Source organism: Aplysia californica, unplaced genomic scaffold (assembly GCF_000002075.1).
Source record: "Aplysia californica isolate F4 #8 unplaced genomic scaffold, AplCal3.0 scaffold00035, whole genome shotgun sequence".
Taxonomy (NCBI): Eukaryota; Metazoa; Mollusca; class Gastropoda; order Aplysiida; family Aplysiidae; genus Aplysia; species Aplysia californica.
Window position 1 is genome coordinate 1,641,220 of NW_004797305.1, and position 27,506 is coordinate 1,668,725.

At 38.8% G+C, this 27,506-nt stretch overlaps 2 protein-coding genes across 4 annotated transcripts in view; one reads left to right on the forward strand and one right to left on the reverse strand.

Annotated features, from left to right (window-relative positions):
- LOC101849523 (formin-like protein) overlaps positions 1-4,196 on the forward strand; it is a 66,596-nt gene extending 62,400 nt beyond the window's left edge. For all 3 annotated transcript variants that reach the window (XM_005091738.3, XM_005091739.3, XM_005091740.3), the window contains 2 exons: positions 335-443; positions 1,783-4,196. In XM_005091738.3, the coding sequence (XP_005091795.1) occupies positions 335-443; positions 1,783-1,889 (216 nt within the window). In that variant the 3' untranslated portion in view covers positions 1,890-4,196. The remainder of the gene's footprint in view (positions 1-334; positions 444-1,782) is intronic.
- Positions 4,197-12,110: 7,914 nt separating this feature from the next.
- Positions 12,111-25,797, reverse strand: LOC101850061 (4-trimethylaminobutyraldehyde dehydrogenase). Its single transcript, XM_005091741.3, has 10 exons — positions 25,698-25,797; positions 23,724-23,911; positions 23,101-23,246; positions 22,401-22,530; positions 21,743-21,987; positions 21,147-21,254; positions 20,071-20,190; positions 19,428-19,616; positions 16,737-16,966; positions 12,111-16,047 (listed from the first exon to the last, which is right to left on the reverse strand). Exons 2-10 carry the CDS (start codon positions 23,896-23,898, stop codon positions 15,840-15,842), a joined length of 1,551 nt encoding a protein of 516 aa, XP_005091798.1. The 5' UTR covers positions 23,899-23,911; positions 25,698-25,797; the 3' UTR covers positions 12,111-15,839.
- Between the last annotated feature and the right edge of the window lie 1,709 nt (positions 25,798-27,506).

The window sequence follows — 27,506 nt, forward strand, 5'->3', positions numbered from 1 at the left end:
GTTCATTTAGCATGTATGCTTCAGTTCAGGTCTGGTAGACTTTCAGTGTATTGTTGAAACGTGAAAGGATTCTCTGAAGTGGAATGGGGCGGGGGCTTTAGTTTCCTTTAGCCAGTGGATTTTGTCATGTCCGTGGTCCCTAAAGTGTTGACAGAACACTAGAGTCTGATCTCAGTGTAAAAACATTGTACTATTTTGGTGAGGGGAAAGCACAATCTTCATTTTTGTCTATGCATGTTCAAACTGAGGTCAATTTAGAACACTAAACTTTATTTAAAATGTTTGCTTATTTGATATTTGTAGACTGATTTCACTTTCAATGTTTCTCTTGTAGGAGGCAATGGTGTCAGAGCTGAAGAATCGTAATCGTGAGATCAAAGAGAAGCGACGTCTGTTGAAGCAGGATGACATGTACCATGGGGCTCTGGAGGACATTCTCCTCGGTAAGTACTCACCCTGCTTCTCTTTGTCACCTTTTGAATGTACGAGATAGGAGATTTTTCTTTTACTTTTGTTCTCAAAGAAACTGCAACTGTTTGCTTGTAAATGACTAGATTTGTCAAATAATCTCAAAGGTTTAAAATTGATACTCAACATTTCAGTTGTTTTTTTCTTACTCCCTATCTATGTTTCTATTTTTCTGTTCTATATGTCGGGTTTTGGAGCTGGTTAGTTTATTTTTAAAAAAACAACAACTGTTGAGTTCAGTGGACATTTCATCAAAAACAAAGACAAGTCAAATGGTCCCATGGCAAGCAGTTTTGACACGGATCCCTTTCCTTCCCTGCCCCAATCTTTTTTCATCTGTCAACATTTGTCCAGAGCTGTCCCACCCAACACGATGACGTTGCTGTCTCATTTGAGTGTGTTGGGAGAACCTAATAAGCTTGCCGTGTTTGTAAACCTTATTTTGAATTTCATGAATTGACGATAGTATTGATAGTGATTATGCCATATAAATGTTTTAGTATGATTACTCTGCTGATTCATTGTACAACTTGTATTGTGAAATATTGGTATGGGTGATTGACGAGTGCTCTGGTGTGGTTTTCTCCTTCTTTCCTATCAAACATCTATCATTCATATTTCCCTTCTTTTTTTTGTATTTGTTACTCTCTTGTAATACCTCTTCATTTTCTTCACTTATATGACTTTATTGTGTCGCAAGTGCTGTAAAATACTTACATGTATTAAAATGAAATATTAGACCGCCTTTAAGTGACTAAGTTTTTTTTTAAAGACATGTTTTCTCCAGGCAACATAAAATGTCTGTGTTGTGGAGTATTGGGACAAATGTGCATCTGTAATCTACTGGTTACTCAATTTATGCACAGGAGTATTGACTTACAACACCACACTATTTAAGTGGATGGAATGAAGACTTGTATTGAGTGGTGAAAGTCTTTCACGATTCCATCCAATCACATTTAGGTTGATAGCATAAGCACTCCCAAAATGAGGGTTGGGGGGGGGGGGAAGCAGAGCCAGACAGACAGAGAGAGAGAGAGAGAGATATTCTATAATTTGAGAACATTTCATGATTAAAACCTTGCAGAGCAGTACCAGCATGTGGTATTACGATCCACTTGTCATGGAGGCCAGGGCTTTGATGGGTGCATTGTATATTTAAAGCCAGTGTCCTGGCCTGTGGAATCTTGAGAGAGCCAGGGCAGGGGTGGGTTATAAAACCATTTTTTCCTGTTGCCCAGTGTGCAGCAGCCAGTCACTTTCTTGCTGTGATTATAGCAAAAGGCAAATCCTATTTTTATCCCTACTCTACAGATTTGAAGAATGAGCCATACCGAAGAGCTGATGCTTTACGCCGTAGCCAGAGGCGGAGAGCGGAGAACCTGATCCAAGCCCAGCAGAGTTTGGGAGACATGTTTTAGTGATCGACCAGACTTGTACATATATTTTTACCGACACGCTTGCACAAAGACACACACACACGCACACACACGCACACACACACACACACACACATATTGAGGAACATGCACTGGCAAATGCAAACATGAAAAAACACACACACACACACACACACACACACACACACCAAACGCACACACATACACACACACACACACATGCAAGCACAAACACACAAACACCTACTCACAATATTGTACAGTATATAGATAGCTGCCAACCCTATGTATGTAGAGCTTTTTTTAACAAGGAATCGTGAAAGACATAAGTTATTTCAGTCCTATGGTGATTGTGCAACTGTTATTTGGAATGGGTGGTTAACCAAGAAATCTGTTTGTTGTTTTTTTTATCATTGTTACGGTATGTGGCGCTGTGTATAATACTACATTACTAGTCTTTATGTATCGAAAATGGTTTTATTACCCAGATTATGAGACATGCCTTGTATTAGAAAGATTTGAAATGGCAGTGATATATAGCAGCTAAGTGTAGAGGAAACTGATTTTGTTATGATTTTTCACCCTTTTCGTTGAACATCCATTGGCGTAATAACTATTGGATGTTGCTTAAACATGTGAGGTCTTCTATGTCCCAGTTCAAAACTTACCCAAACAGAGAATACAATAACAAGTTCACCACCAAATCGTTGGTGTCATTCACAAACCTCGAATCCGCCATTCTTTTTATTTTTGCACCACTGGAGCCATTTTGTTTGTGGCTTATACTGGCGATATGCTCAAGCTGACCCAGACTCTTTAAGTTTTCTTTTGTCAGCATATTGGTCTCGGAATACGTTTAATTTCAGTGTGAGTGAATTTCATTCTTTACTTTGGTTACCAATTTGATACAAAGGGACTGAGTCCGTAAGCAACTTTTTTTCCTGAAGACATTTTTAGAATGAAAGCGATTTCAGTCATCGTGTCAATTGTCATACTGTATTTGAAGAACAGACTTCTTGCTTATTTTTATAGATCTTTTTAAAGATTTCCTTTGCTACTAAGATTTGCTGAAATCTGCACATTGTCCATTTCTCTTTCTGTTGCATTGTTGTGGTTTGATCTTGGAATTCCCTGTTTTTAATGTTATTGCATTTTGCATGTCATACAGGACCAGATGAATACATTTCAGATTATAAATTTTTTCAACAATAACTTACACATTTATATCACTTGACTCAGTTTGCTCATGGAAAGAACATTTATACTCATCCATGGTTCAGATATGTTTTTCGGATTTTATTTTTGAATCGTGCAGTTGCTCACGTATATCATACCATCAGATGAGCCACATCATTGTTTCTAATTTTCCAAGTTGAATACAGATTTTCGTTAGGTGCTGCACATATGTAGCTTTTCTTGGCCAGTTAAGCGCTCGCATTTTTTGCATCAAGGTTTGCCTCTAATGCATTGTTATGCTTCTGTCAGTTGTCTGCTGTTGTGTAAATCAGTATTTAAGGGGTTCTCCATATTGCTACATGGAAAGACTGCTGCTGTGACTCTGATTTTTTATATGGAGTCACATCAAAAGTTTTTTTTTCATGTGGGAATTGGTTTAATGTTAATGGATGCATAAACATCTGTTCTTGGCACCTCAGAGCTTTATTGCATTAAAGAGCAAAAGGAGAAAAGGCACTTTTTTTGTAGTTGGGTGTCTGAGAGTTTGCTCTAGATACAGTCCCTTGTATGCCTTGTATGTATGATGAATAATAAGACAATTTCATATTGTTGCAAGAATATCTAGCTATTTCTACCTTTTCTGTTAAAATGCAGATGTTGTAATTCTTTTGGTTTGTGTAACTAACAATGCTTGTTGCATGCTTTCGTCTGTTGTCTTTGACTATAAATTATTCTCAATGCTTTTGCATCTGATTTTGTACATACTTTTAATTATTTTAAATATTTTTAAAAAACTAAATGTGCTACTAGACTTCTGAAGCAGGAGTATTCATACCAAGTCTGTATTGCTTTAAAACAGTTGCCACCTGAAAAAAGATTAAATTAATTCGAAAACAGAGAATACCATATAGGCTCAGGTTTTAACTCACTGACTACTGGCCCCTTTCACCGGTCTCTAGCGCTGAGTACTGGCATTTTTGGGGGGTATTTCAAAACACCACCACAACTCTCAGAATTACCCTATTATTATTTTTTGACACAGTAAAGTTTCTTTCAAACTTAATCTCCTGCAAAAAATGTCAGTTGTCTAGATCTAGGTCTAATACTTTAATTCTTATGATTGTTTCAAAATTGGCATGAATTTGATTTTTTTTTAAATTTCCAGAGACGTGACAGATAGAATGAAATTCATAACAACAACAAAAATAAAGGTTCAAAGTGTTCTGTTTTGATAAGTATCCATGTGTGAGTGTATGGTGAAAATATATAAGCTGGTCTGTGCATTTATTCAGACCCATACACTGAATTACATGAGACAGATGTAGAAAACGAAGTTGTAATTTCGTCGCGCGAACAACAATACCAGTACTAGTGCTAGATCTAGCCCTAAAACTATGACATCGGGCCATGTTCGGGTACATATCCAGGGTCCTAACTATCAGACACATCATATTCTGAGTCACTAGAACTAGCAAAACAAACAGATGTATCAAAAACAGTGAAATTATGTGATTCTTGTTCATGCAACCATTACTTCGACGCGACTGTCGATTACTATCAGCTGTATAGAAAAAACATAGCGCGAGTTCCGGTCAGGTCAACCCCAGATGAGGTGACTGTCCTTCCCCTTCAATTACTTGAAAAGTTACCACGAAACTTCCGCCAAACTCGGCACGAAACGAAACAAGTGGCAAAACTAGCCCTGGACTCCATTCCCGTACATGTGACAGGAGCACAAGATATGGAACAAAATCGCAAAGTCCATTCCGTCGGGGGTACGGGATCCGTAACTGCGAACCGGCCACCCGCCCCGTACCTGTGACGGGAACCGTAGTCAGTGAGTTAAGGATCATTTTGAGTAAGAAAGGTAAATGGTGAAGCCATTGAAGTGGAAGTCCCAATTTTGTGTGTCATGAGGATGGACCTGTTCTGGCCTCTTTCATTTCATGTGCAGTGAAGCTAGCTAAGTAGTAACTATTATGTCCAAGATCCAAAGAAAATTGTCACTCATTCTAAACAAAGCAAGAGTTCAATGGTTTGTTGCTTTTGACATCTGCCAGACAACTACTGAATCTGTAGAAGTGTTACCAAACATTGAACAACCTCTATTGTAAATGATTTTACAGTACTTCAACTGTGACAGTTTTAGCAGTTTCTGACAAAATCATAACGGATGTTTTTTTGACATACGTGCGAATGACAGCACTTCAGGAGTCTTTCCATAGATTTATCCCTGTGTTTGAGGCGTATCATAAGTTAAAAAAAAAAAAGAATTTGTGGCCAAATTTTGAGAAGTCTTCTGTTATTTTTCCTTGACTTGAGTGGTAAGAATCCGTTATATCATCAGGGTGTTGTCTGTTGCTTACAACCGCTCGTGCTACAGGTTTATCAGTTATGACACTGGCTACTCTTCGTCTCATTTGCTTGTTCGTAGATTCTATGACATAAACGTGTGCCCCTGTAATTCCATGAACATTCATGTCAGTCTTGATTAACTGGAGCATTTCATAAAGATTGACTGTATCAACCTATGCACAAGAAGGTAATCATCTCTTTGAAAGTGTTTTATTGCTCATGCTTTATTTTTTAGCAAATATATAAGCAATTACTGGAATCTGCGGATTGCATCTCTCTTCTCCTTGCCTATTCATAATTGAAAAAATGCATGCACATGTTGTTTTTTCTATTTACCAAATTCTGCATTGTTCTTTTTTAATGATTTAAAAGATTTTAATCCGTCTTCCTGTGCAGAGATAACAGCATAGGAATCACACAAAAATTTATCTGTCAGTGTCTTGTGCATTTTCTGCCAAAGGTTCCCTTATTGTCTCGAAGCAGATTTGGCTGTCTATGGCAGTGAACTCTTGTCACACTTGTGCCTATCAGTAGTCCGTTTCCCTGAAGTGTTCAGCTCAGCCTGTCTGACTTCTGACTGACATCGAGGAAGATTAGCTTTAGCTTAGTCTTTTGTCCAGAATCATACTGTTCTATCAGTAACATATTGCAGATGGAACAGTTTGACTCTGGTTCTCGAGGTTCTTGGCTTCTCCTTTACTTTTTTCTCATTTCGCGTAAGGAGGATCTTGTCATGAGTAATTCTTATCTTGTCATGTCTGACTCTTTCAGAATCATAATTCCCTTCTCTCATCCTGTCAGTCTTTGAAATTCCCATTGTTCCTATCCTCTGAACTTCATATCTTTCATTCTTTCCAACTTTTAATTCCCATCCTCCATCTATCATTCCTAGTCATAACCAAGGTATATCACCAGAAATAGATAATTATGTTTTTGATATTTGTATCATAAATATGGAGAGACTGATCAGTAAGCTTCTGTTGTGTGAATGCTCTTAGTCTTATGTTCCCCCAATTTCGTTATTTTTCTTCCTCAATTTTTATCTTTGATGTTTTGTCTACTGTAGACATGTCGGAAAAAGAGTAGAGGAAGGGATAGATCTATGTTGGGTGGAACCATGAGATCTGAACTTGTGTGTGCGTGTGAAAGGAGGCCTGTGGCACAATATGTACATATTTTTTTTCCTGCTTTGTAATACTTCATTTTGTACGCTGCACATAACGCATATCTGGCTTCCATCTTTCTAATTGTTTGGGTCTTTGCACAGGTGACTTTTTAAAATCCTATGAGGCACAAACTGCTCATGATGGGTGGTAAATGAGGAGTCTTGATGAAAGGGCACTGTTCCTTATTATCTCTCAACAGAATATTTTCTCTGTCAGCTTTAAGTAAGAGCAGGGGACTCTATGGTTGTGTTCTAGTCATATACACACGGCCAAATAAACAAGACTCAGCTGGGTTTTCAAGTGGGACCTAGCCTGGAATATTTCATAAAGTAAAAATAACTGCATGGATTGTATGCAGTATGATTATATTTCTTCGTCTATACTCACAAGGTTGTAAGAGACAAGGTTTAGCATATTCAAAAGGTACACCATTGCTTATAATGTGCATGTAATTCTACTGGAAGAAGTATCCTGTACACCAGTCACGTGTAAGAAATTTCTGTTGTGACTGGCCTTGTTTCCCCTTTGGCAGGCGTCTGACAGGCAAAACGTGTTGTACATGGGCCAGTGGTGTCCGAGAGGGGAACATCGTGTGACACTCGTGTGGCTTGCCTGTGCCTGCCTGACAGGCTAATGATTCCCCCTGGTTACCTACAGGGAGAAGATGGCCTTTTGGCTTGCTTTATTGACTAGCTTTTGCCAGTCTGTCATTCCAGACACTGCAAATGAGGGTCAGGAAAATTAAACTAATGCTTTATTATATTTGTCAGAAAACCATTGGTTCTTTTTTATCCAACCATTGGCATTTTGTAGGTTCCTTCAAGATTGGTTCCCCACACTGTAAATTAGTGTAAGGAACTAGTCCGTACAGCCATCCTGAGCCCAGCTTATCAGCTCCTGGACTGACCTATACCTTCTCTTATCAGGCAACTTCTGTCTTGTGGGTTTTTTTTATCAGGTCCCTGTAGTGGGACTTTCTCAACTTCTCTCACCTGCTATCATTTTCCCTCACTGATTTTGTGATATTACATGTATTTGTAGGGAAGGTTATCCGTATTATTAATTATAGTGGATAGGGGATGGGTTGCCATTTAGGTACGAATGTTTGGTTGTAGTTTACAGGGAAGCATCATAACAGCTGTATTACTCTGCTGATGATCTGTGAAAAAAGAGTTTCAAAGTGTTTATTAAGCCTGCAAGATGGACAGGTAAATTTTCATATTAAAATAGTGTAGTGGGAGTGCTTGTGAAATCAATAATTATGAAGATTTAGTTAAGCATTATGGGATAAACGAAGGTAAATGCTGAATTTGTGTGTACCAATTGTCTAGGACAGAGAAGAGCTGTGTTAGGAAGATAAGGAGTATGCAAAGACCATATTGACTGCCCAGTGTAAGACTCTTTCAAATGTCACTTTTCAACAAAATGGTGTATGGCAGAATCTTGCACTAAGCAGTGGATATGCGTCAAAGTGTGTTTGGAGTCTCTCCAGCCATAGCAGAGTTGTAGGTCAAACTCTATAAAGTCAATGCATGTCTGCTGCCTGCTGCACATAGTTTACTCCCCTTTCTATAAATTGCTACTCTGTCACTGTGCTGTAGTTTGTGAAAATCCAGTCTTCACATTGCTTATCTTTTACAATGTCCTTGCCTGTTATAAATAGTTCTCATCTTGAAGGTTTAGTCACACCGAATGCTGTGACAAAGTGCACCTGACGGGCAGCAAAAAAATCAAAGTGAACGCAACTGTTTGCTCTCAGAGCTCAGTAAAATAAGTAAGTGCAGTCATGCTGAATGAGAATGAACGAACTTGTTTGGATGTTTTTATTTTTGCCGAGCTGAACAAGTGATTTGTTGTGGGCATCTTAATTTTTTTGCTGTTGGTCTGAAAGGCTCAGGATGAGAGCATCTGTCTCTGGCCAAGTCTTTGCATTTTTTTTTCTTTTGTGCTTATGACTCACTCCAACCTTTTTTTTCTGTACAAGTGAACAAATATGTAATATGCACTGTCATCTCTGGCAAAGGATATGGATTAGGTAATTGAAAAGCTTTCTGAACAAATTTTGTGCAAATGTTTTAAGTCTGTAGTACTGTGCAATTAATGAAGTGCTGCTCAGAGACATGGATTGTCTAGGGTAATGCATACAACATTTCAAGTTTCATTTATCAGCAATAGGGCAATTAGGATTAAGGAAGTATTGTTTGGAGAAACGGGTTGTTTTTGGGTGTGTATAGGTACCCTGAATTTCATTGAGAATAGATGGTCAGATCCCATCTAAATTTTTCACCACTCTGCAGCAGTGTAAGAGGAGAGATGATATTTGATACCAGTTTGTATTTTGTCGTCGCAATGTTCCTTGTAACATTGCTTTGCTTTTGGAGTTATGTCAGATGTTTGGTCTAACATTTTCATCACTATTTCCACTATGGGCTCTGCACAGTGAACATAGGTTTTCATGTGCTTTTTCACCAGTAGTTTTTTTCAGAGATGAGAGGAAAAGTATGCTCTAAAATACCCATTGCTATTTTCATATAAATATGATAATCTGTTCAAATAGAAATTTTGATGGAAAAGATTTTTTGTGTAAGTGTTGCAATTAGCACCATGGCATTACATTGTAGCTACCTTGTGAGAGCGTCGTTATACTATCTGCTTTGTTTTGTTGTTTGAGTGCAAGTACTACAGGAATCTTTTCATTTTTCTTTTAGTTTAGAATGTTGTGTTTAGATGAGTCATTTCCATACTAATGACGTAATGTTGTGCCTTAAAGAGACATAGTCCAGGCCCATCCCAGTAGTAATTAATAGGACCACTTCTGGAGGGTAAGCTTTGTCTGGCCTGATGATGATGATAGTACTACGTCTATAATTATCACAGAAATTTAAGAGTCCATTTGAAAGGACAAGAGTACTTGTACACTTTGTGAAAAAAAAATTGTATCAAAATGGGTTAAATTATTCTGCTCCTTCTGTTGAAATTGAAAATCTTTCATAAATGGTTCATTATTCTTGTACGTCTACCTCACTCTTAGATTCCCGTTAACTATAATCTGCTTTTTGATCTTACTTCAATAATTTCTTTGCAGAAGTTCAGGAGATTTTTCCGTTTCAAGTCTATACAATCTGTGCTGAAGTAAGGGAGTAAGGGGGAAAAGCCCTTTTGTAGGCACAGATTCACAAATACTTTTTTTTACAATTCACATTCTCCAGTACATCAATATGCTCCACAGTTTATGCATAAATAAGATGTTCATACATTCTCTTGAATTTCCGGGTTTTTTCTATAGGATTTCTCAAAGTCATAGATATTTTATGGGGATCTTTCGTAACCACTGGTAAGAGCGGCTGTCCATTTGACCAATGTCTGATTATTTTTAAGTATTTGTCAAATGTCAAAGGCTTATATGGCTTGAAATTTCTGAATTGATGCCTGTTAGACTTGGTCTAGTTCAGTTTTGGGAAACAGTTTTAGTTAAGAAAAAGTGGGATAAATTAATGTTGGGCATCAGAGGGTTGTAGTGCTGAATGCTGTCGAGTGAGTTTTTAGCCAAATCTCTCATCAATGAGACAATTCAAGGCCGAATTGTTTTTGTTTTAGAAATGTGTCAGGTAATCAGTTCTTGCCCTTAGCCTCTTTGATTTTATATCTATCATCTGACAATAGTATTATCTTTAGTTTAGTTTCAGTAAGAGTTTCACGGCACTTTCAACACAATAAGGTCATAAATGTGCCGAAGAATAAATGTGTTACAAGAGGGTAACAAAAAAAAGGAGAGATAAGGACGATAGATGTTTGATGGGAAAAATGGAGCAAACCACACCAGAGCACCTGCCAGCCACCCATACAGTATTGTCTCAATGACATTATTATTTTTATGAAAACCACAGCATGGATGAGTTTATTTTTGCTGAATCTGTGGCTGGTTCTATTCGATCAGTCTTTTTTTTTCCCCTGTTGGTTGGGATTGTGCTCTGATTGAACTGACCTGACCTTTAGGATTTTTTGTTTTCTAAATCAGTGCCTGGGTAGGTTGCAATTTTAAGTTCTGATCTTGGTATTTTTTAGATGTGAATATTCAGGTTAATGCATTAGGCCACATAGCTATTTGTTAGAGTAAGAGTGAAGTAAATGCTTCTGACATGCTGTTAAATTAGGTACATGTATAACGTAGCACTAGCATTTAAATCATCTTGTGGACTCCTGCCATCTTGCCCTGGGGTTGACTATAATCCTCATGTTACGGGTGTGAGAGTGTACGAATGTTTTGGTTAATGTGCCATTCTCATCAACTTACTATCATCATTAAATGATTTAACGACTTTTTAACGAAATGTTTGTGTTTCATTCTTTTTTGTGTTATAGCCCTAATGGTTTTTTATGTTGGGTATTTAGAGCATTGTTAGTTTGCCTCATAGTTGCAAGTGAAGGAAATAAGGGGGTACAGTTGAAAACTTGACTGTTGAAAATATACAGTTAAAACTGGACAGTTTTTGGACTTCAGCCATCCTCACATTTTTTTGTTTTTTTTAATTAAGCTGAAATCAACAGTCAGTTTTTCCATTTGTCCTCATGCTGTGAAAATCAAGCGAAACAAGTAAACAAAGGCAAGATGAAAGAGGTCTCGGCAGGCTGTCTTTGCCTAGTTAGGAAAAAAGAGAGGGGGGGGATGTTAGTTATTGACTGTTGGTTTGATTGAGTCTTGCAAAAACATGAGAAACCAATGGGATGTTGTGTACTGCAGCTGATTGTTTCAAGTTTTAAATATGATCCATTAAAAAAAAAAAATTCTCTTTGGCCTGGGCTGTCAACCGTAACACTCACTCCTGGCTATGGCACGACTTATATTCTTTTAAAGAGTGAAGTGGCACTGAGCGACAACAAGAGCTCTATTTGAAGATAGACAGCTAGCTGCACCTTACATGGTGCAATAGACTGTAGAGATCTGATTGTTTTTTCTTTCTTATAAGCCGGGAAGGTGGAGATGGGTTGGGGTAGCCAAATGCACATTAATTTTCAAAATTCGGAATCTCGAGAGTTTCGATCCAATGTTCGTAAAATTGAAAATTTAAAAACAACAAAAACGCTGAAATGATTCCTCCTAATTTGTAATAATGGAAAGACTTCTGATTTCCCTGCTTTCTCCCTTTTAGTTCCGTTATCATTCATTTTCATGGTGTTTTCTCGACTGGGAAATCTTAAAATGAAATTTCCAGCTTTTTCCTGATTGAGTGGGAACCCTGTGTCGGGGACAGTGATAGAATTGAGAGCCTAAAAAGAAAAGCCAGTAAGGACCAAGAACATGCCTGCAGGGACAGCTTGTGTGAGAGTTGATTTGTCATGACTCAAAAGTCACATTGCACTATTATTCAGGTTCGTGGAGCTTTCTTTATGCAGATTTCTGTTTAATGTTTCGGCATTAAAACAAGAACAACAAAGCATCTTCATTAGGGCAGGGGAAAGAACCTGTGTACATCAAAACCTTCAAAGGATAAATATGGGAACAAGCACATGTTGAATAAAGATAAAGTGACTTCTGACACATTTCAACTTTTAAACATTTTTATTTTGTCCAAAGTTTATCTGATTAGATCTTACTTCATTTTTCTGAAGTATGTACCAGAATCCTTTGAACACAGATCTTAGGAAAGTGTAAATCAGGTGACAGTGTCACCAATAGGCAATATTATATATAGTCCCAGTATAGTACAACATTTACAGAGACTTAGGACATATTGACAAAGGTCTCCTGCCCACTTGGCAGCATTTTTCAAGTCTTTTTGGCATTGGAGAATACAATATCTTCATTCTAAGGTGGAAATGCTAATTCAGACACTCAACATTTGGTAACCAAGAGTATTCATGAGTTATTAATATTTAACTTTGGTTCTTGAATTCTAAGCGCAAGTCTGTCTGATTGCTGTAAAAAAACAATAACTCTTTATAAAGCTTAAATTATCGATCAAACAGTTTCAACGTATTTCGTATCATCTCAAATATATACTGTGAAACTGGCTATAGTATAAAGAGGTATTCTTACAACTCTGTAAAGATTTTTATTAAAAAACGGTAAGCTAAATGCTCTTCTCAAAGACGATATCAATTTTATTTTATTACAATCAGCACGTTTTCGACTCTGTTCCAACATGCTGCATTCTGATTCCTGCAAATGAAGTATGACACCTTTTTTTTGGGCCAACAACCCTCCGGGAAATGTGCTCTTGTCTACAATTCTGATTACATTTTCCTTGTCAATTTATCTGTGTATGACCAAAATTTTAATGAAAAAGCATGTCCAGTGCTGGTTTGTAGAGCAACTACCCTACCTGCTCACAGTGACCCAAATCCCAAGAACGAGAATTTTTCCAGATAATCAATGACAAACGTTCAGTCTATAATTTTGAGCTGCAACTGATTTGGTCCAAAGATACTGACATTTCAGATGATAAAATAATCTTCCATGAGTAAGTTCTTGAAATTAAAATATAGTAGTGCAAAAGTAGTAAAAAAAATTTAAAAAATTCAATTGCATGACATGAACACTCCTGAATAGGTACATATGCATTGAATTAAACAAGCAGTTTTTATCCATCCATTTAGGATCAGGAGTATTGCTTTCATAATCACTGAATAAATACACAAGCACGGGTTCCAGCTGGAGAAACATCACATGCAATGAAAATCTCTTTGAGAAAAAATGCGAACTCACAGACCATCTTGCTACAACACATGACAGTCAAATCTGAAATTTTCCCACACAGGAAAAGCATTCAACAAGTAGTACAGATATTTCCCTTGTCTGATTATGATGATATCAACACACTGATTTCCTCAAAGTGAGACATTCCATCCCTTTGAAGAACAATAAAAAAAATGACAAATGTCTAAGATACAAATGTACAGTGGTGCACTATAACAACTGGAAAAAACAAAGCAGGACACCCTACTCTATGCAATGCAATGTAATGTCAAAGCAAGATCCCAAACTTTGACTTGTGAGACAATTAAACTGATACTCCTAAGTAGTCTTCACTGTGGATTTCTTGGTCTACAGTTTTCTCTTTTCCACCTGTATGAGTAACTTATTTATGGAAAAGAAAATATTTCCGATTATGAACTCCTACCCGTCAGAGTAATGATGGGCCTGGAGATCATAAAGATAAAAAGAAAACCAAATGAACATTTTAAAACAAATCTACTAAAACCATTGTGGTTATGTAAATCCTACTGGCACATAAGTTTTTACATTTAACACACATGTGCTCTACGCTATATCTCAATACAGGATTTGTGCGTTAAAGCATATAAAATAAAATTATCACAGAATATCAGCTAAATAAAATACTAGTCGGAACACAATGGAAAATGAAACAAAGAGGGTGGAGAAAACAAGTAGTCAGTACCTGAAAACATTTTGTAGGGAAATTTTCACTCACATCATCTTGAAATCTTTGGGGAGAATAAATCAAAAACAAGAAAATGAACTGTTAACCCTTACAGCCCCAGTCGCGTTATTTCACCACGAGTCCTCATTTCCCCAGGCCAAGTGGCATACATTTCCCTCACAGGTCACCACCCACCTCAAATCCAATTGCCTAATTTTACTGTAATCTATTCAATTGTGTTTGAAAAATATTCTACGCATTAACTGCTAAAACTCTTTTTTTAAAAGGAGTATAGAACTATTTTTTAATGTCTGGAAAAAATTACAGATACAATCAGTATTGGCTGGGCGTGAAGAGTCGTGGACTCCAGTATTACCTGGGCCAGAGGGAAGTGAAGCCAAAAAACAGCCCAGGACTGTAAGGGTTAAACTACAGTGCATTGTTTATCATATGTCAGTCCCGTCCAGCGAGTGAAAAAATAACAACATACCGGGTTCAATAGGCATTACAAAAATACCTCTTTCACTCTTTTCAATGAAATGTTTTTTCAAAAAATGAACAGACATGGTTCCAACAGTCATAATGTTCAGACTCTAAACTCTTGAAAATTTCCACATTTTAAGATTTAAAATATCTTAAACACACAGCACCGTGATCATTATGCTCACACAGAAAAATCTGTTCGTGTTGTTTAGGGAACATATGCGTCATCTCATCTCAAGCATAATTAATTATTCATTTTATTCTTTTATGAAACTAATATATATTCAAGTCAGAGGAGGAAGAAGTTTACACTGCTATCAATTTCAAAGACAACATGTGTAACAAAGAGCGTGTAGGAAAAGAATAATTACATCCCCTTCACCTAACAGTTAATGAAGGATGGAGACTGTAAACTGGAATGATCTGGCAGCCAAGAGAGCTATAACCAAGTTATGTAACCTCTCCCCAGAGGGAACATACAGGACTTAATATAATAAATCCATTTTTTTAAAACTATAAAGAAAGGTCGGTAATGAGCAATGCATAAGCGTGTACATTCAAATACTGTAAGAGAGTATTTTTTCGCGAGGAGGAGAATGTCCACGGAAAAAAAGATTTTCAAAATTCAAAAGAAGATAATTTCAAGGCCTAGACAAATAAATTTCACAGCAAGGCCACTGGTGCGGGTAAAAGTGACTCGCGAACAATTTTCTTTTAAATTAACAGTAACGTGTTTTATATATATATGTAGACATATCTAGTCAGTTGTGCACAGTTAAAAGATCCAAGGTGTAGTACAGTGCTAGTATCCACAAGGCCCTCAGAACTATCAATAATAGCACATAGCAGAGAGTAGGCACAAAGCTTGTAGGCAACTTGAGTGATGTATAATCTCTGCTCACCAGTGACATGCAATGAAAATATGGTTGCTGATGAGTGAAACGAATCACTCCCACTAATTCGCGATTTTGGTGGGGAAGAAATGTTTTAGTCCACGACTGCCAAAAGTATGAAAATTTCCTCTTTGCGAAACACTACTCTTTTACATTTGTTGATTGTAAGTATCATGCCACAAAAAGAGAAACATTTCTATCTTGGGAAAAAACAAAACAAAAGAAGCTAGGGAAAACATTCTTCCACAGGCATTCACTCAATGGATATAAATTTCTCTCAACTTTCGAACACAGAGTCCCTGAGAAAACAAAAACATACACTCTTCATAAAATGCTTTTATCCAGCTCACAACAGTATATAAATGCCCAATGATTCATAGACCCACGGTTCAAAGAGATACAGTGGCATTAGACCATTGGTAAACAAAGCTTTAGAATAAAGAGTTCTTGCACAACCAGCCAGTTCCCCTTTTCCAGGTCCAAGAACTTCTTCATATTTCCCTTTCACAAAGAGACTTAATAGGGGCAGTCAACATCGTTCGCCTCCATATACACGGACTTGATCTGACTGTAATAGTTGAGAGCATCGGCCCCGTTCTCCCGGCCAATACCAGACTTTTTGTAGCCACCAAAGGGCACACCCACTGGGTAGACATTGTAGTTATTGACATAGATAGAGCCTGCCTCCATCTGGGAGACCACCCGGTGAGCCCGCTGTAAGTCTCTGAGGAAGGAAATAAAGAACAAAGAAGTAATAATTATATTTATCACATTGGTAATTTGGTTTCCATCATCTGTCATCCATTCCCATCACCACCATCAATGGAAGGAGCTCCATGTAACACATAACATACAAGTGTACAAATATACAAATATATTTACCACACTATCAAAGTATCATACAAGGCAAATATAACAAATACAAACTACAAACTACATCCACATCATTGCTGATCATTGGGTAGTTACATCATCATCATCATCATCCAGAGCCAGATCTGCGACAGACATCGGCGATCATGGTTTTCCATTCATTCCTTTGCTCGGATGCTCTAAAAAAAGCTACGTTTCCCTGATCTTTCCCTGTTACCCATTTGTTTAGGTTCCCTAAGTGTGTTGTTCTGGGCCTTCCTGGATATAAAGAAAAGATCATTCTTACTACAACTACAAAATAGTGCAGACACTCCTCGGTAGAAACTTCAACTCTTGGAGAGAGTGAAGTTAAAAAGAAACGCACTTAAATTTTATCAGCCAGAGATAATTCTGTCATATTCTCAAATAACATTGTCATGATGTGCAATAATTCCAGTTCCTTTATAAAATGTGAAAACGGACCTGAGAATCTCGAAATGTCATTTTGCCACTGGTTTAATTTTCCAACGTTCTAACAAATGCTTGTCTGCATGTCCTTACCTGGTGAACACTCCCCCAGCCAGACCAAACTCTGTGTTGTTGGCTCTCTTGATCACCTCCTCCTCCGACTTGAACGTCAGCATGGACATGACAGCACCAAACACTTCCTCTTTGACCACCGTCATGTCGTCCTCACAGCCTGTCACGATGCAGGGGCTCAGGTAGTAGCCCTTGGCCAGGCGGGAATCGTCAGGTTTGATTCTCTCACCACCGTAAGCGATTGTAGCGCCCTGTCCAAAACAAAAAATGATCACTATTGATGTTGCTTTTGTGTAAATATAGCAAAGCAAACAATGATAACACTGCGAAAAAAATTCCAGATATTTTCTCTAAATAGATTCATATTAACATCTGCACAACTATCAGGAGAATAAGAGCAGTTTGTCAATATTGTACCAGCAAAATGACATAAAAAGCAATGGGTCTTTCAGAATTTCAATATAAAGAATAAAACAGTTACAACTCAACTGCAAGGCACAGGCAGCAAAACAGTAGAGTAAGTTTCTGCTCATATCATTACAGTAGTCTCCGCCTAAATGCACGCACGCCATACAAAAGCCCGCTCGGCTCAAACGCGTGCTTTTGTCATCTGACGCATTTTTTCCTTTATAATTTAGATGTACAAACGCACGGTCACTCTCTCTAAATGCACGGTCTGATCCATGAAACAAGCTGACGGGTTAAGCTTGACAAGGAGAAATTTTCATTGCAACCTGCAGAGCCTGCATGAGACAAGCATAGAAAACGGGATATATGGTGAGCGTGCCCCTCACGCCGAACAAAGAGAGTGATGGGCAGCATTTTCACACCCAACTTTCCATAGAAACATAAGTCTAGAACTTGTTGGTGAAAAGTTGGGGGGGGATTGGGGGACTGAAATGTTTTTTGATTGGTCACTGGAAATGTATCTTTGAGAGAAGGTTTCTGACTGGAGTTTTGGTGATGGCATTTAATGTTAAGTTAGACCTAGGCCTGATGCGCGACATGCGTAAAACACTAGACAGGCCTCTATAGCCAAGTAAGCCTAATCAGCTGCACTTGAAGAACTTAAGACGTACTTTTTCAACGAATCGCAAAAGAAATGTTTTTCTGAATGTAGAGATCTATGATGCTGATGTCGTCCATGAATTTACCGTCGGGGGTGATCACTTGCAAAGCCATGTGGTTGGGACGTCGTCTCTATTACTATGACTATCACCAACAGTTTCCTCTTAGGCTATCTTATAGTGCATAGTGCACCCTCCCGACGCCTTTGTATTCTAAAGCCCAGTCAGGGAATCCTTCACAAAACAGTCACATGTCGTCACATTATCGGCCAAAATGACCCCCACCCTCCAAGGGATGTCACTAGAGTAATAAGGAAATGAGATGACAGCGCCCCTTCCTCCCTTTGCAAGGGTTCATGTAAACGCAGGCACCGTAAAAACACACGCTAAGGAGCCCTCCCGAGCACCATGCGTTTAGGCGGAGACTACTGTATTACGGTCTCCAATGGCAAATGTGATAACTACAGCTGAAAAAAATAAAATGAAGTAGGTAGCGTAAACACGGCCTCGCGGGCACTCGCGGCCTTCCGACCGCGTAGTATCGGTAAAATCGGGTTAATTCCGATCGCTGTTTCTTTGCTCTTTCGCTATAAAACACCAAATGCCGTACACCTTGTAAAAGTTCAGCTTTTCCTCGTTACAATGGTGTAAGTTGTTTATATGTCCAATTATTAGGAGCTGGAGAATCGCCGACGAAAGCGAAGCCCCTCGCAGTCAGAATGCGAGGTCGGCCGGTTGAAAAATTGACACGCGTGCATTCAAATGCTTCGCGGAACGAGGTATGATTAAATACCGTCTTTTCATTGGCGGAGAACTGTAGAGCTTTAAACGGGCTTTTTCGTGATATAAGTTTAGCCTTTGGCGTCTTTATAGAAAGCTTTTAAAAATACCGTCAAAATGTTTAAAGATCAGTTTTTACACAAAATATATAAAATACCGGCTTCTAAAAATAATTAATTAAAAGATCAGTTCATTTCCTATTAGAATAAAGTAATTAAATTGGAATTATTTTACATCAATCCTTCCGCGAGACTCAGAAAGCATGTGACCCCGCACGCGGGGTACACTACAGTATAGAGCCAACTCGCTCGCCGCGGGGGCCGGTGCGACGCCGGCCGGGTCAACGCTCGGTGTTTTTGTCGAAATAACGACAGATATCGTGTTTGAGGTGATAAAGTACTGATTTGTAAAGATCTCACAGTCTTGAAAAAAATTATGCTCCATATATTTGCGATAGTGATTGTACTCTGTTAATGTGGAGATGTTTAGTGGGCTTGGTACTCTTTTATTGTCTGTCAAACAAGGGGTTGCAGCCAGTGACTGACTTTAACAAATTTGATCAAATTTTAAACAACTACAATTTTCTTAAAAATTGACGGAGATGTTAAAGAATGGTACCAAAATGCTCAGTGGATATAGGCCTTTCAAATGGAAAAGATAAATTTGGCATACAGCTAGTTTGAAAATTTAGTTTCTGGTACCTAAATGAAGAGCGCATGGAACAAAAACTAAAATACATTTTCCTTCATCAACAGAGAATTCAAATAAAAGATATCACCATGCAGTTCTAATCTGAAATTTTGTTCTCAAATTAAATGTTTGTAACTGAACATATTTTCGAGTTCAAATCTAAAACTGAACTCACCTCTTTCTTGGCAATATCGATATACCCTAAGACTATCTTCGCTTGCTCCTCACTGATAGATGCTCCCACAGTGGTATCCTCTAGCATGGGGTCGCCAATTTTCATCTTGGAAACTCTAGTTTTCAACATAGACAGAAACTCTTCTGCTATGCTCTCTTCCACAAACACACGGGTGCCGTTGGAGCATACCTGATCGAACAGTGAAAAAATATGCAAACAATAAAATTCTGTTTACATCGATTGTCCCGTTATGGATAGCGTAAAAGTTCCACTCCCACAGTCATTACAAAAAATTACAGGTAAATGTTGAGAATAGGAAGGCTGATGCTCTAAGCTTAATGAGAATGCTGGTGACATAAAATTCCTCGGCGTAACAATTTCACTGAGGAAACAGGAAAGCTGTCGACCAAGTAGTATGAAGTCTACTTCTGCTATAGGCTTTTGCATCTTGACAGACGATCATAAAGCAGCATTCATGATAAAGAGAACTGGACAAGCCAGAATAGACCAAGCTCAAACCTTAATCTAAGCATGCGAACCCTGTAACCACAAAACAGTAAAAGAACTGAAGTATGTGGAAATTACTGAATGACTACTGTTTTGCATAAGACATCAATTTCCACAAGAGAACAAAACAACTCACCTGTCCCTGGTTACTAAAGTTGGCCAACATTGCACCTTTTACAGCATTTTCAAGGTGGGCGTCAGCAAAAATGATCAATGGAGACTTTCCACCAAGCTCTAATGTGACATGTTTCACATCCTGGTGGGGACAACGAAAGACAAAAAGAACACCAAATAAATCTCAGATTTTGCATCATTGTGAACTCAACAGTATGAGACAATTACCCTACCTTAATCTGCCTCCCCCCACTGCCTTTTCTAAAACAAAAAAAATTACAATAATGAACAAGTTAGTACAGTGAAAATTATCCAAGACAGCAATCTTTTGTCGAGGAGGAAAATGATTGTCTTAGACATGTAGACATCTTGGACTGCCATTATAATATTACCAAAAAACGCAAGGGGGCGAAGTGGGAAGAGGTCGTTTGTACAAGTGTTTGTCAAGGCTGTTACAGATGGTTTGACTGTATAAAGCTTGTCACACCCACTTCCTAAACTGCTGGACTGTATTCAAAAGTAATATACTTCAGAACATATATATATATATATATGCTAGCTACCGGAAACTAAATTTTCAAAGTAGCTGTATGCCAAATTTGTCTGTTTTATATGAAAAGCCTGTGTCTGCTGAGATTTTTGGTGCTATTGTTTAATCTCTCAGTCAAGTTTTACGAGAATGGCAACAGCTTAAATATGATCAAATATTGCAAAATTCATTACATGTCTGCAATGTTTGGCAGGTAATAAAACAATACCAAGTGCACCTAACATCTACACATTAACAGAGTACAATCACTTTAACATAGGTATGGAGCCTAATTTTTTTCAAGACTGAGATCAATGCAAATCAGTATGGAATAGCCTGTACAGCATTTGGTGTTTTATAGTGACAGAGCAAAGAAACAACGATCTGAATTACCCCAATTTCCACCAAAATCACACACTAAGAAGGTTGTGAAGTGGCTTACGTGCCGTGTTTACATTAGGCCTACCTACACGCATAAAATATAATTAAAGAAAATCATAAAATGAAAGATCTGAATCAGAAAAGAAATCTCCGTAAGCAAATGCATCGCTTGTACAATGTGCAGTTACCTTGGCACAGGTGGCCATAATGCGACTGCCAGTGGCTACGCTGCCTGTGAATGTGACCTTGTCAATACCCGGGTGCGATGTGAGAATCTGACCAGTGGCTCCCTCTCCCTGAGAACAACACAGAGAAGGGATTGTTGAAGAACACAGAATGTTTCATAAAGAGAGAGAGAGAGTAAAACTCAAAAATAGATGTATTCAAGTTAGATGATAAAAAATGTTACTGGCACATATGATTTTTCAAAAACCACAGCATATCCAAAGCCAGCACTTGCAGCTCATGACTTTTTAATTGCTCCGTGGAGACTACAGACTGGCGTGAAACAGGGCTGAAAAGAAGACATGAAGAGAAAAACGCCAACTCCTCACCATACCCTGGAGGCTGAGGTGCAAATACTTTGCCTCTTGGTCAGACAGAAGACTATCTATACTATATCCCCCCACTCCACCAAGAATTCATATGATAAACAAAACAAATAGCACAGCAGCAACATTTTTTGGTGCGATGAAAAAATAGATCCAACGGTACAAAAAATTAACCAAAAATACCATCTTGTAATAGTTATGCATAGTTAAGAATGGAGCTATGAAAAAACTACCTGCACAACATTGTAACAGCCATCAGGCAACCCCGCCTCTTGATAGATTTCCCCCAACATGACCGCTGTGAGTGGGGTGAATTGGGATGGCTTGAACACGATGGTGTTGCCACATGCCAGGGCAGGCGAAGACTTCCAGGCCGCCATCTGGAAGGGATAGTTCCAAGCCCCAATTCCCCCTACAACTCCGAGTGGCTCCCGCACTGTGTAAGCGAAGCTGCCGCCCGAAAGCTGTAGGAAGTCACCTGTTGCAGATTACAAAAAAGTCCCCTTGAATGTTAGTCTTTGTAAAAATTGTTAGATTTATGCTTCCAACTGGCAGATCCCAAAATGTAAACGTAGCACTCGGGTGTCACTGACTCAGAGAAAACTTAACACTTTTCCGCCTCATCTCGCCGATCGGCTATGTTTACCTCCCAATTTCTTTGGATTTTCCCCCAAATGTGATGGCAAAGTGTTAAGTAAATAACATTATCCTTAAACTGTCTGTCACTAAAGCAGACACTGCCACGATCTAACTTTAAAACTTAACATCATTTTCACATTTGAACTCCTTTTAAGACAAGAATTTGCCTCATACACTTTAGACACCCCCCCCCCCCCCATTTGCACTGAGGAGGAAAACAATGCCATCAAAGAGAAACAGATGTCTGGTCACCTGCAATAGCAGCAGCTAAACCTCCGTAGTACTCGATTGTGTCTGCACACCCTTCAATGTCATAGCGAGCCTCCCAGATTGGCTTTCCAGTATCCAACACTTCAGTACGGGCAAGCTCTTCCACCCTTTTCTGGGATGAAATAAAGTAGTACATTCTGGACTGTTATATTCGCAAAAACAAAAGAACTAAACAACTTTGATAGTAATTAACAAACAACTGCTCAACCTCAAAAGCACATTGAATATTAGCATAAAAACAGAACTAACATTTTTTACACATGCAAAACAAAAGAGGAGTATTTACTTGAAGTCCCCAAAACCCATATGGGACTATTCTGCATTATTTTACTTTTAACTGTCTTGTGAAAGCCTACAGCTTCCAAACTGAATAGGGTTCCTTGCTATGAAAGAATCCTGACACTAGCGAACACGAAAACAAAAATCATCATTTGACCAAAACAGCTCCAAAAGACCATTCTCATGTTTTTTTACATGCAGAGTAAACACTGAAACCTTGTTATTATGGCATTTGTTGGCATCATCATGTTTCATGGTTACCTCTGACGGATGGAACTCAATCCGAGGACACATAATATTTCAACAATACAATGATGTTTTTAAAAAGAAATACACTAAAAAAAGAAAGGAATATTCTGATCCGGACACCTCTGAATACTTAAAACATAGAACAAAAGATTACCCTGCATATGTCTGCTGCTCTTTTCAGCACTTGACCTCGTTCAAATCCTGACATCTTTGACCAGGTCCTGAAGGAGTTCCTGGCCACTTGCACTGCCTCTTGAACATCGTCGTCATTTGAGTTGGAAACTGATCTCAGGGGCAGCCCTGCACAGAGAGAAAAGATGGGAAAATAGAAACGTGACTTGTATTTAAAAACCCCAATAATAAAGGCAAAGTATACCTATCTATTACATGTGTCAAGTGTCCATGAAAATATGACTGGTCCTGGCGATCATTTGTATGATCCATTTGTAACAGCATAACACTGCATATAAATATCAAATACTTCCAAATGGAAATTATTGTGTTCAAGTTTCAAGCATAACTTTTAAAATAGAAAGTCTCCATTGAATCTCTTTGTCTTTGAAGAAAGAGAGAGAGAGATTAAAAACAAGAGAAATAACTTTTCAATAGCTGGAATGACAACATTTTAACCTCTGTTTCCCTTGTGTATGTGTAAGAGTACACATCTCTGTGAGAGGGAAAGCGTGTGCTAAAAGAATGCTGTGACAACCATCAAAAATTTATGTGAACCTCTAATTTTTGTTCAGGCACACGTACACAGAATTAAGTTTGACAAACCTGTGGCAGGAGCTATGAGCTTGAAGGAAGTGTTTCCCCGAGCATCAACTCGTCTTCCATGGAGGAAATTAAGTGGCAAGGTAACCTGTTGGGATGTTGCAAGAGAGTCCCATGTTTGGCTGCTGTAGCTCCTTCTGCTAATGAGAAATCTGTAGCAATTTTGAAGACCTCTCATCTTGTCTTTCAACCTTTATGAAAAGATTATCATGAATTAGTCATTGATCACTGGCATAGCTAGCTCCCACCGAAAAGGTCACAGTATGTCTTTTTTTTTGGTAAGTGTTTTACGGCGCTCGCAACTGCATATTGTCATATATATGAGCAGGTGGGACACATAAAACATTTTCAGGTGGTTGGAAATTTTGAATTTTGCCAGGGTGGTGGCTGAAACCTACTCTTATCGATTTTAGATCACCAGGGATCTTTTTACAGCGCAACTTGCACACGGGACCTCTGAGATTTTTTCGCCCTTGTCCAAGATCAAGAAGGCTAGGAGTAGATCTTTCCTACCATATGATCAGGGGTGTGGCTGAAAGATAGCACAGTAAAAAGGATCCAAGGAGTAGCAGTAGAATCAGAAAGGCTGCAGAGTCAGAAGCCTAGAGGAGGGGGCAAGGGAGGTGAAGGGAGTGGGGGCAGTAAGTGGAGACGAAAGCAGATGACAGAACATCATCACTAATAGAGAGCAGGAAAGGAGGTGAAAGGAGAGATTTTGGCGCTTTTTCGGTAGTTCCCACCCCGCAATTGTTATAGCTGTTTTTGGCCCCAAGAAAAGGGGGGTTTCAGGGGGGCTTGCCCCCCCTGACCTTATAAAAATATGGTGGGGGGTTTCAGGGGGGCATGCCCCCCTCTATTTTACCACAATTTAATGTTTTGCAGTTGTTAGCTTTGATATCTTAGCTTGCAGCAAATCAAACGTATAGATCTAGATGTAGGTCAGGCTCAAATAAAAGGGGTGGGAACTACCGAAAAAACACCTAAAATTGCGGGGTGGGAACTACCGAAAAAGCGCCGAGATTTTAGCGAAGAAAATCTTTTCGGTCGCTACCCGTATTCAAACCCCTGACCTTTGAATGAGAGGTGAACACCTTAACCTCTAGGCCACAAGAGCCCCCTCAGTATGTCTAGCTCATGGTAGGCCCTATAAATTTGCACTTTTCTAAAATTCATGTAGCCTACACAGTGTCACGTGTTTCCCAAGGACACAATGTCGGGCCCTGATGGGATACAATATATATATATAACGATAACTACAGCAATTTCAACTTGATCAATGCCAATTAAAATTGCATCATATCTCAGTATTCAGTGTTAAAATTTAATTAAATCACAACATTTTTTATTAAAAGCGGCTAAATTAAGCAGCATACAAAAAAATATGCAGGTCATGTTTTCAAAAGTGGAGAAACATTAAAATACAGTTTCATGAATATGAGATTTCTGTCTGTAAACTCGTGGGGGGGGGGGGGGGGGGGAATATGCCAAGTACCAAAACGCAACAATCAAAGTCACTCATTACTTTTACCCAGTTCTGTTGCATTTTGACAAGTCAAAGGCAAAGGTCACTAGATCTAGATCTAGAATCTAGATCTATAGAGAGTCTAGTTCATTTGTCATCTACAAAAGCAAGGCATCGTAAGGGGTCACCGTTATCACACTGAACGAAACAATAAGTCCTTTTGTCTAGACTAGTCTAGATCTAGTCTAGATCTTGAATCTAGTAGACAATGCGGGCCTAGATTCTACCTAACTCCGAAAATCGTCAGTAATGCCGGTGCCGCCGGTGTCAATAATTTGTAATTACTCGTACTTGAGTGGCCATCCTACAAGCTGAACTAGATTCTAGATCTAGATTCTAGATCTATCAGTTAACTTTCATTATTTAAACTATTTTTTCCGTTTTCATAACACTAGATAGAGAACAAATGGTGCGCTGGCATTAGATCTAGATATAGGCCTAGAGTCTAGGCTTACCTTCTTATATAAACAGATGTGACGGAAAGACCAAAAAAAATCCCGGTTGCGGCCTGTTGTGTGTGAGAGTGCGCAAGACAGTGTTGTTACAATTTCAAAACAGAGTGATCTCCCTTGGGGTCGAGGCTGCCAGATCTATTTTTATACCAAAACTATCAACAATCAACACTGCACTGACTCAAGACGAGACATCGGAGGGTAAATCCGAAAAAGTCAGTCGTGCTTGCTGGATAGCAGAGTTCAGTTGTAAGAGATATTATTATTATTATTGATTAGTGAATTTTCTCGTATTTAAGATTAACTTGATGTTTAGAATTCATAAATCCCAAATGGCGATTGCCAATAAAGAATAACTGCGCTGACAAGACTAACATACGTCACAATAGACAATACGTGCGTTGTCGTTGCTTTTAGTCTGAACGCATTATCATCGATGATTATGAGGGATAAATTAAGAGATTTGTTAGTATTTGGTCGTTGGCCATCCGAGTGTTCGGTGTGAACGCGCAGTTAGTCAGACCCGTTAGTAAAATTGTTTCAATCGCACCTTCGCAGTACGTGACATGACATCGCCGTGTGAGTTCTGCGTGTCCGGGGACCGTCTGTTGACGGGGTCAACCTAAAAAGCCTAAAGGCTAAGTTCATGTATTTCGGGACTTATTTGGGTGCTTTTTCTGTAGTTCCCACCCCCCTTATTTGAGCCTGACCTACTTCTAGATCTAGATCTATACGTTTGATTCGCGGTGAGCTAAGATATCAAACCTAACAACAGCAAAACATTAAATTGTGGTAAAATTCAGGGGGGCATGCCCCCCCGAAACCCCCCTTCCTATTTTTGTTAGGTCAGGGGGGCAAGCCCCCCTGAAACCCCCCTACTCTTGGGGCCAAAACCCGTGAACAATTGCGGGGTGGGAACTACCGAAAAAGCGCCCTTATTTGTGGGGGGGGGGGGGGGGTAAAGACACTTGGACTAGGAGTGCTTGACGTGATGCTTCAGGATTTACAAAAAGGAAGTGCCTATTTGCAACGCCGCGTTGCGATTAGCGTCAGTGCTAAATAAAACGCTGCGTTGCCATTAGTGCCAGTACTGCTAAATAAAACGCCGTGTCGCCGTTTGTAAAATATCAAGCTTAATCTGCACATCGTTATCGGAAGTTCTGATGGCCGAAGTGACAGCACGTCTGCGCTTGTAGTCAAACCTATTTCTCCGAACATTCGGGAAAATAAAGCTGGACACTATTTTTCCGAACGTTTGGGAAATAAAGCTGGGCACTATTTCTCCTAACGTTCGGGAAAATAAAGCTAGGCACTATTTCTCCGAACGTTCGGGAAAATAAAGCTGGGCATTATTTCTCCGAACACTCTGAAATCTCATCCTTTCCCGCAAATTTCGGATATTATAAAGATCTATAATTATAGTATAGGCTTACCAAAAATTGTTAGTTTACAATGTGGTTCAATCGGTCCAAAAAATGTCCGCAGTAAATATTTATATAAAGAAATGCTACAACTCCGAACAGTTTTTCGCTACAGATATGACATGTTGCCTATGAAGGGTGCAGCTCTTAAACGTAATGTGTTGTGTTCACTCGTGTGCTGTCTAGATCTAGATCTACGGAGGGTTATTGATAACGACACATAGAACTGGCATCTGCGTTTGTCATTGCTGCGACCAATGTACTGACACTGGCAAGTCCCTAAATGTGTGTTATTCCATAATTTACATGTAATATCCTGTACTTTTTTTTTTTTAATTACGCACATTTAGGGTTAAAACAGCAAATTTTCTTCGGACAGGTGGACACACGC